The 11,022-nt window shown below is 40.5% G+C and overlaps 1 protein-coding gene across 1 annotated transcript; it reads right to left on the reverse strand.

Annotated features, from left to right (window-relative positions):
* Nucleotides 1–1,801: 1,801 nt before the first annotated feature.
* LOC308105572 (serine/threonine-protein phosphatase PP1-gamma catalytic subunit B-like) lies at nt 1,802–11,022 on the reverse strand. The gene is made up of 7 exons (XM_080456394.1): nt 10,601–11,022; nt 8,079–8,210; nt 6,926–7,156; nt 5,491–5,595; nt 3,696–3,919; nt 2,853–2,987; nt 1,802–2,707 (listed from the first exon to the last, which is right to left on the reverse strand). Exons 1-7 carry the CDS (start codon nt 10,653–10,655, stop codon nt 2,612–2,614), a joined length of 978 nt encoding a protein of 325 aa, XP_080312520.1. The 5' UTR covers nt 10,656–11,022; the 3' UTR covers nt 1,802–2,611.

The raw sequence follows: 11,022 nt of genomic DNA on the forward strand, positions 1-11,022 counted from the left end.
GGCTTTTTCAATCTAATCATATCTTCATAAGCTCTCTCCTTCACCTCTCCCCTTATTGGGCTTGTGAAAGGACGGCAAATTGACAGCATGTCTTGAAGGAAGAGTGTTGGTGACAGTGAAAGATGAATGAATGCAAGCGGAGCCTAGGTGATAGCTAAGGAAGAAACTGGATCTTCTTTTGATAAATATAGCATGAAGAATGTGAAAGAGTGATGTTCAGTTTTCAACACATTCTCTGGATGGCAACAGAGGATCAATAATCCCCTCATTAGCTTTACTAAAAGGACATACCGTAATCTGACAATGTATCAATCTAGAAAGGACCCTTAAACAAGAAAAATATATTGCACACAAGTCCACCTAAATAACCACACTAAAGATTTTGTGAAATATAATGCCTCCATGGGAAACAGTTACGAACTAGAAAATATTTTTCTAATGTGCTCCTCGGAGCACAGGTCTCCACCGGGCCAAGTCAAATTTAGCCAATCAGGATGAAATATGAAACATCGGACAGGTCCGTCTTGATGACATGACTATAGAGATTATGTGTAGCGATTTGCGTGATGTTTGGACAAAATCTGTAGGAGTAATAGCAGAAAATATGTTTTGCAAAAATAGGCCTCCTGGTGGTGCTATAATGGGCCAATGTGAAAAGAATGGCATTTCTTCCTGGGCCTAGTGGGACTGTGCATGCAAAGTTTCATGGCAAACGGACGCTGCATTCATGATTTGAGGCATTTTGTTCAAAATGAACCGCTCCAACAAACTTTAGATGCCAATCTTAGCCAATCAGGATGGAATATGAAAAATCAGACAGAAACGTCTTGATCACATGACTATATATAGATAATGTGTACCGATTTGTGTGATGTTAGGACAAAATCTGCAGTAGTAATAATAAAAAAGGTGGCGTTATAAATGGCATGAAAAATGTGAAAAATGCAGGGCAGAGGTTTTTCCCTGGCCTCTAAGGAGTGTGCGTGCAAAGTTTCACACTGATCGGTCCAGTTATAGGTAAAAACGTGAATCAGCCCGTTATAGTGCCAGGCCGATTAGAAAAATGTAGGGTGACATTTCATTCACATGACTATAGAGATAATGTGTACAGATTTGCGTGAAGCATGGATAAAATCTGTGAAGTTATAAAAAAAAAAATTGGTAGTGCTATAACAGGCCAATGTGAAAAAGTTGGGGCAGAGGTTCTGCTCTTGCCTCCAGGGATAGTGTGCCGTTTCACACTGATAGGGCAAACGATGCCGGAGATTAGCTGTGTACAGTGTACACTGACGGACAGCCACACGGAGGGACAGGGGGCAAAACAGTCTCGGCCACGCCGTCGGCCTGGCGGAGACGATAAGCACCATTGAAGGACAGCTACTTGTATTACTGCATGCAACCTTGAAGTATACAAGTTGAAGGAAAGATACTCAACAGCACCACCTTGTGGACAGGATCTGAACATTTTCTTGCATACAAGATACGATACAACTATACTACAGGTTAATGCACAGGCAAGTATGTACACACAAATTAACAGCCGAGGTTAAAAACCTGTTTCATTGAGTGCTGTGTATTTAAAGCATTTAGGAAGCAGGGAAAACTTTGATAACATAGTTAGCTAAGGTAAAGTTGGTAATGCCAGCTTTTAAGAAAAATCACTATCCTCTACGTACCTAACCACCTTCTCATCTAGTTTGAGTAAACATTTTTAAAGTTATACCATTGGGTACAGTAATGGTGTATACCACCATGTTTAAAACAATACTGGTTTACAAAGACGACGACGCACAAGGCACAATTTAACTGAGATTCTTGCTTTATTTATTGGTCAACTTGATGAAATACTACAAAACGAATTCACAAAAAATCTCTTTCAAGTAATCAAATCTGTACAAACCTAAACTGTGTGGGTTTTTTTACAGCTCTGGCTCGTGTATGAATCTGTGAAAAGAGTCATGTGTGTGTTTATGCTTGTGATTAAGTGCATGCTTACGCTCTCGGGAGACGAGGTGACACACTTTTGCCTTCCTGCTCAAGGACACTGAAACATCTTACTTTGAACAGGATCGGCATGGCAGCGTGCACATACACATGGACAAACACAACCGTGTTTGACATTTTACAGTACAGAGGACAGGGGAAAAAACAAAACACCTCCCCCCACCCCCCGACAAACACACACATGCCATCTGTTCACAGGAGTTTGCTGCTAAATTCATCAGGGCAGCGGTCTCGCCAAACCCTGCTTTTTCAGTCACAACTACTGTGGTATCAACCTTTCAATGGGGCTAAGTGGTAAGAGAGAGAGAGGGATAGTACAAATCTCTAATACTCTCACACATAATGTACACGCACACACACACAGGTTTTAATGCTCGCTCACAGGCAGACAGACAACTCTGTGTTTCTCTTCTCTCCTGTGCACGCACGCACTCAAGACAATTCATAACATTAAATGTTTTAAGAAGTACAGATTTAAAAAAAAAAGGAAAAATAAGCCCTGGGTACTGGTTTGATTTCTGGCTGTTTGGTGAAAGAGAGGAAAAAGAGAGGTAGAGAGGGCAGGAGGGATGGGGGCGGAGGTGGAGACTGAGGGCAAAGTTGCGTGTCATTTCTTGGCTTTCCTTGGGGGGGTGACTGGACGGCCAGAGCCCATGCCTCCTCCGCCACCGTAGAACAACTTCTTGTCTGCCGGCTTGAGAATCTGAAAGATGACAGAGAGTAACTAAATGACAAGGCAAAGTAAAAGGATCCTGAATGGCTGAAGGATGATGAATTATATTAAAAGGCTATTTGGCCAAGAGGGATGACTTATTTCCTTTTGGGAAGGCGACTCGGCTGTTTCTTACCTGGAAAGAGCACATAAGTGTCTCGTCCACGCTCATCATGGCTCCAGCGTTGTCGAACTCACCGCAGTAGTTTGGAGCTGAGAACAGTGTCACCAGCTGTCTTTTTGCAAAGAACTCATAGCCGTCTTCCACCACCTGAAACAAATGTTATCCATTTGAGCAAAAGGAAACAGGGTGACTTCCTTCATTTTGTGTTTGGACACAAGAATGTAGAAGTAAGCAATTCCTGTTTTATGTAACAGAAGAGGGAACTAGATTTAGTGAGCAAAGAGGTGCCATCATTAAGACATTGTATCCATCTAAGTACCTGCCTACCTGGTTATCAGCGAGACTGGGCTAAAATCCAGAACTGCACTGAAGTAGGCACACAAGATGGTCCAGGCACCGTTTCAATACTTCAGAGGTGCTGCCTGACCTGTCTTCAATTATTCCTTATCAGCTGACCATGGCTTGCTTGGCAAAATTGTTAACCTTCCCTGCATTTCACAAAATCGTGGTTGTGGCCTTTTTTGAATAGGAGGAGGAAAAGATATGCATGACAGAACAGTGCAGGATTAAATCAGAGGCGTAAACAGCAACAAGCCAACTGGGAAGTACTATGGCATCCACCCTCTTGAAACTATAGGAGTCAGGCTCCTTGTGTTCTTCAAACCAAACAGTGTTGATGAAGGTACAGAAGTCTTTCTTTAGGACCCCACCTGATTAACGGCTATGCAACCATGTCCATTTATTTAATTATTTCAAAAAGCGCATCTCTTTATTGACACTAAGCACCTTGAGTCCTTATTGTGAGCCCCTACACAAACCCACCCACCATGTTTAGGCTCTCCCACTGAAACTGACCTGGTGGGCCCGACAGATGAGGTCCATGTCGTGTTTGTGGAGAAACTTGGTGACCACGTCGGCGCCGAACGTGAAAGAGACGCCGCGGTCGTTTTCACCCCAGCCCAGCACGTCTTTGTCTGGGTCGGCCCACAGCAGGTCACACAGCAAGCCCTGGTCGGGCACGTCAGTGGGGCGCATGACCCTCCGCACCTGTTCCATAGACTGTAGGTCTGGAGACAGACCTGGGGAGAGAGGAGTGACAGCAGGCAAATAATTAACACCACAGAGAGCTTCATCCTCAAAAGCTATGGTGTTCCGGACATAACCGCATTCCGGACATTAAAAGGTAGGGTAAGTAATACTTTTTTGGAACATTTTCTTTGTGAAAGATTCAAAGCTCTATTATTTTGAAAGTAATCATTGATATTAAGTGTTTCTTCAGTAACAGGGGCCTACCATTCTCTCCAACAATCTAATAAGCAGAAAATTGGATTGCCAATTTCAGCCAATCAGGAGAGGGCACCCATTTATCAGCTTACATTTTTATAGTGTTCCAGTTTCAAATTTGTCTGTTCATTTCCTTGCATCATCACTTCCTTTTAACTTGTTTATGCTGTATGAGTTCTCGCTCCTGAATGGATCAAATTGTTGTCCCGACCTGAACATTACAGAGACTACTCAGGCGTGTAAACAAATAAGGAACCAACTTCCTCAGTTTAATACAACAAATAGCTTTTGTTGTCTGTAAATATTTATGCTTAAATACTTTTTTTTTGTGGTGCAGCCACTTAAACACACAAGTGTCTGTGTTAGATACATGCACCGCTTACTTCACCAACAGTAACTCGGGTTAACTCAAGTGATTTCCTTAATGGGAAACTTTGCCTATTTTCATTGTTCTGATGTCCTCACCTCATTGCAAACCAAGGAGACAAAATATGGTATTATTAAAGGTAGGGTAAGTGATTTTCTTTGGTTAAAATAAGTGTTAAATAGCTCTATATTCTGATAGTACTCATTGCTATAGAGTGTTATTTCAGTAAAAGGAGTCTCCTTGTCTCTCCAGCTCTTTATAAAATAGAAAATGCATTTTCATTTCAGTTTCATTTCCAATGTTATCCAATCAGGATAGAGAACTCAGTCAGGATACAGATTAAACAAGTGAAATTGGAAGTGATGACACTAAGAAATGAGCAGGCAAAATTGGAACTGGAACACTATAAAAATGAAGCTTAAAAATTGGTACTTTCTCCTGATTGGTTGAGATTTTGACACCTACCGGAAAATGTATTTTCTGTTTATTAAAGAGCTGGAGAGGGGAGACTCCTGTTACTGAACAAACACTCTATAGCAATGATTACTATCAGAATATAGTGCTTTAACCCTTTAATAAAATACTTTTTGTTTTAACCAAAAAATATCACTTACCCTACCTTTAAACTAAAGTTGTAAATATCTGTAAAATTTCACAATTGAGAAGCCTACATGAGGGAGAGCAGAGTACACTTACACTGAAACCGTTTACAGAGCGGCGCACACACACACCGATCTTATGAACAGACTAAAAAGTCCCTACCAGCGCTCACTTCAGAGCGGATAACGTGAATGTTTTGCACTTAATATTGGGAACTGAGTAAATCTAGTCAACGTTGTGTCAAATATGCTATTCAGAATCGATTTGGCAAGAAACAACCAGTCTTTGAGCTTTACTTATATACTGTGCATAGTCTTCATAACTGTCCCAATCTGGAGAAGTTGGCGTTCACATTTTGGGTTTCGTCTTCTGTCTATGAAGCTAACAAAATGGGCATACCTCCATGGCAACAGAAAATCTTCTCGTCCACGATGGCAGCCACAGGCAGGCAGTTGAAGCAGTCTGTGAAGGTCTTCCACAGCTTGATGTTGTACCGCCTCTTACCTGCAGGAGGCGGACAGAGTTTGGTTGTTTAGTTACAACCCTATCTTGGGGCCCATAAAAGCTTGTCCCAACAACTGCCACTCTTGCAAAACATCAGGTACACTTTGTATTTTACATAATCCTGGCTCTGGAAATAGCTGTGAAAAAGCATGTGATTAATCACCGCCAAGGCAGGCAGCTCAGTCAAACTCTTTTACCCCAAGCACTTTATTCTGATGGTAGTGTCTTTTGTTTTGCTGTACTGTTGTATTTGTTACCAATGGCAATTGTATGTATTGGTGGAAAATAGCAGATGACAATTTAAAGAATGGAAATTTCTTGAATGTGTCCAATACATTCTTTTACATACACTTGCAAAATAATTTGATGTCACTAAATCAAATAAACAAAAACCTGCTTCTATTATAGCTGATCAATACAGGATTATGAAAATAACTGTATTTACATGTTGTGGCTGGTTGGTTTGACAGCTTCTTGGAGCAACTTTAAATTCCAGTTAGTATCTAATATACCGGTATGTTCTAATATAAGTATCTAGAATGCTCGCAAAAACCTGATAAGATATGCCATACAGTGGACAAAAAATAAATAAATCAAGTAACAAAGGACTACAAACACGTCAATGTACAAAAATGTACTAACTTTGACACAATGTAGTGTCACAATGCTGATGAGGTTTTCCTTTTTTTATATTTTGGGGCATTTTCTAACCTTTATTGACAGTTAGAGTGGAGAGAGAGAGGAAGTGCAGAGAAAGCGAAGGGAAAGTACATGCGGCAACGTCATCCCAATCAGACACGGGCAACTAATGATTACCTTGGCTAAACAAATAATATGCTTGCCCTTAAGATATATAGACACACACATATATACAGTATATATATTGACCTTTGTTCTTACACGTTAACTCCTCAAATTTTGTATATTTAAAAAATATTTTCAAAGGCCTGAATATGTTGTACAGGTAACAAACACTGAATACAATGAAGCTGCCGCTTGTTATTAATCATTCGTTGAAGCAGTTCTAATGCTATTGTAAAGTCTGTGTCAAATAAAAAAAAAGTGACTCCTATTGGCATTAGGAATGTATACTTTGGAGTCGCCGATAAGAGTTGCTAAGGTGTGTACCATATAGGCTATGATACCTGACAGAGTCCCCGGTTCGATTCCTGGACCCAGCGGACCTTTGCTGCGAGTCAATCCGGACTCTCTCCCCGTTTCCTGTCTCTCTCTACACTGTGACTATCAATTAAGGCAAGAGAAGCCCGAAAAAATTACATTGAAAAAGGAATGTGTGCTTGTGCATTTATATACATGCCACGTGACTCACACTCATCGTAGAAGCCATATATTCTGTTGATGGAGGCACATTCATGGTTTCCCCTCAACAGGAAGAAGTTCTCTGGGTATTTGACCTTGTAGGCCAGCAGCAGGCAGATGGTCTCCAGGGACTGCTTCCCTCTGTCCACATAGTCTCCCAGGAAAAGGTAGTTGCTCTCTGGAGGGAAACCCCCATACTCAAACAGCCTCAGCAGGTCGTAGTACTGACCATGGACGTCACCTGATGAGGAACATAAAGGAGTGCTGTTGGCCAGAGTGGAATGTAACTGGGTGCCAATTTTCCAAGATTTGTTGTACGTGTGACTGTTCTGCTGTGTTTATGTTCAAAACAAAGGGCAAGGGCTGGATAGTGGTTGGCACCATGTAAATCAACAACAAGCATTCCTTTAAATCAGCAATTCCCAATAAGTGGAATCAGCAGTATGACAGAGATCAACTCCCTGTAGTATCAGTGTTAAACACATTACACAAGGCATTACACACCAATTCTGTAATTAGCATGCAACTGGGAAAGTTAATCCATTACCATGCGTTACACTTTGTGTATGGCGGCATTTGCCGGGTTTTTTTTTCAGTCAGCCTTTGTGTTATTGTGATGTTAAAGGACCATTCTCATGGCACAACATGTTACTATACTACACATGTCATAAATAAACTTATATCATTCTTCTGTAAAGGTATTTTTTTTAGATAGTTTGAAAGTTTATCCTTACGCACCATCGTTCAAATTGAAATTTGAAGATGTGTAAATACACTGAATTAAAAGTTGCTCGGCATAGGTAATGAAAAAAATGTCAAAGCCTTGCGAAAAACTGCTGTTTATTTTCAGCAATTTAACTAAACAAGCCAATGTTGAGGTGGATTTTGTATCTTGAGGGGTGTTAACGGCACAGTGAGGTTAAGCCAACATCGATCGAAGTTCAGTTAACGTTTTAATTAGAATAGCCCGAGTTGTAGATAAACAATGATATGTAGGGATGTCGGTCCTTCAAGTAAACATGCATACATATACATTGAGGATTCTTTATAATAAGCCAGCACTGAGCAGAATCAGTAATCTTGGAATGTTTCTGAATGCAAAAGCTGACCACACTTGGAGGAATTCAATTCCCTCGACCCTAAACACCACAACTAAGCCTTACCACAAATCTTGAGCGGCGCCTCAAGCTCAAGCAGGATTGGCTGGCTAAGGAAGATCTCGCGGGACTTGAGGCAGAGGCCACGGATTTCATTCTCGGTCAGCTGAACATTTTTACCAGGTCTGGAGCCTTTTACTGAAAAGAAGAAATTAGGAAAAATCAAGGGTGGGGAAAAAAACAACACTACCACCACCACCACATTGGCAACATTGGTTGATCAACAATATTGTCATTTGACATTTTACATTGATTTAGCCATAGAAAACCAGATAGAATTATGGCTGCAAGCAGCAATGAGATGACATGGGGAAGAGGAGGAGAAAAGGAAGATGAAGAGGGAGAAAATAACCTCGACATAGAAAGGTCGTTGTCGGGTTTGAACACTGAAACCTCAAGACAACAATGCGAACCACTGAGCTACCTATTAACCTTTTGTAGTTGCAAGTAGGCCATATAAATAGGACATAAACAGTATGACGAACAGCAGGGCGATGAAGTAGAGTAGGACAGATAGATATTTGCATGCAATATTTAGGGTGTATTGAAATGCTGAAACATCGGAATAATTGCAGAAATAAGTTATGCTCAACAGATTACATTGATACCAGCACACATTGACATGTTCATCTTCCTCAATAAGAATAGACTAACCTACAAGTAGCCAGGGTCAGGCGGTGTTGACTCTCAACTAGGCTGCCTACTGCATTTGAGATGTGCAGATCCAATTATTGTTATAATAATCAAAGGAGCATATGTAATGTCTCCCATTCTGATATTTACATGCATTTTCTTTCGGTTTTCTGGGTCATTCTCATGACTATGTGTGTGAGTGTGTATTTAAATATCTATGAATCGAATAAGGATTTCAGCTAACTCTGTTGCAAAACAATCTGTTTTTGACATTCCTACGTGTGACAGTATAAAATAAACTTAAATGGTCAAAATAGTACAGGAAATTAACACGGACAGTCAGCATTTTCATCTTAGTCAAATCTTCACAGTATCACTGGGGGATTGAATACACAACGAAAAATCCTTAACAGGTTGCACCAAAATAAATGTGTTGATGAGATGTGATCATTTGCGCATTAATAGGTTAAAGGAGAAAAGGAAATGAATTAAAAAAAATATTTTGATAAAAGTTAAGATTCCAACAAATGTGAACATGAATAAATAGGGAACAAAATAATGTCCAAATTTTTTTTTAACTTTCAAGATAAAACCATGACATGTTGTACTCAAAGTAAACTGGGGACACCCAGATGAAGGCATTGGCTGAAACACAGGTCTATTAAATGAAGTTGGCATCTAGCACTGGAGTGCACCCAAAATATTTTCTTAACACTAACCTAATTAATTTTGTAATTAATTTAGATTAGAGATGTATTATGGCAGAATATACAGTGTAAGTGTAATTATTATATTTTTTATTTGCTGTGGAGATGCTCGACTGTTGCCACTATTATGTAGCATGCTTAGAATGAGTACCAGAGGTTGTAAGTAAGTACGAAAGAAAATCTGCTTCACTTATTTACTTAATGAGGATACATTAATTTTCACTTCACTACATTTTCAAAGACATTTACTTTATTACTCCCAACACATTTCCCCATGCCCGTCAAAGTGCTTGGCACTCTAAGCCCATGAAAACAGAAAGAAAATGTTGTGCAAGTTATTAATGCTGTCAGCATGGCCAGTATGTTATTGCTACCAAGGGAGATGGCAGCAGCAGATGCAGGTCTCTCCCCACCTGCAACAATCATCACCCATGGCCATTATGTAAAAGCTGCTGTGCTGTATGCCAGCGGTTCTCAAAGCGGGGTCCAGGGACTCTCAGGGTTTCTTGAGGGGGGTCTCAATTGACCTTTACAAGTCTGTAACTCTGACAGTATACAAATGTAACCAAATGGCCCCGTTAGGGTCCATTTGGTTCAAGCTGTATACTGTCAGAGTGAAGGGGGGTCCTTGACATTTTAAAGTTTGAGAACCACTGCTGTATGCACAGAGTTAAAACTAAACCACTTAACAAAAAAACAAAACATACTGCGGGGGCAAGGTTCATAATGCCAACAAGGGACAAATTCTGCATACTGAACATCAAATAAATTAAGAATGGCCCTGAACCCAGATCTACTTTTTTAACCATTTGTATATGCACCACAATAAAAGAATATATATAAATAAAAACAAGCATCTGCATAATTGCAATGGATAATTGCACAGGCACATAGTGTACCATAATAATATGCCGGTACACATGGGGATGTTATTTCAGATGGGTGATGCAGAACAGATAACAACAGAGCACATGTCACGTACATTATTATTATGGCACAAGCCATGACTATTTAACTGTTAACACTGTTTTCACCCAAACTAGGCGCGACGACACACCAGTCAAGTCAACGAGCTACTCGGCTAACTAGCCAAGCAGCTAAACTAGCTAGCATTAGCCAATTTAGCTCGAATAGCTCACGTTATCCTGGTGGGGAAAAACAATACCAAGCAAAATAAGTGAACCTTACCTTCCAGGAGACGCGTTATGATGGAATCGATGTTCAGTTTATCGGCTTCGGCCATACTATTCCCCTATTTGTGGTCGGGTTAAATCAACTGTGAACGGGCTAGCTAAACTAGCTACCGAGTTAGCTCAAGTAGTTTTTTTTTATAATCGGCTATCGTTAGCCTAGCCAGCTAAAGCTAACCTTGGGACAGAAGATAAGAACTGCAGCTGAGGCAACCTCGAAATTATTTTGAGGTTGTTTAAAGGTTTGAAAAGCCGCGGTGTGGTGATATTTCAATTCAACAAGCCGTGTTAGCCAACTATTTTCATTTCAACGATGAACTGGACAATGTGAACGTGTTGTTGAGTTTCTGTTTCAGTGTGTGGTTGGTTGTTGGACCTAACGCGGTTCCGTCTGTCGGCTGCCTGCTCTATGCCTGTGCC

The sequence above is a fragment of the Gymnoscopelus braueri genome (assembly GCF_963280865.1).
Source record: "Gymnoscopelus braueri genome assembly, chromosome: 17".
NCBI classification, from domain to species: Eukaryota; Metazoa; Chordata; class Actinopteri; order Myctophiformes; family Myctophidae; genus Gymnoscopelus; species Gymnoscopelus braueri.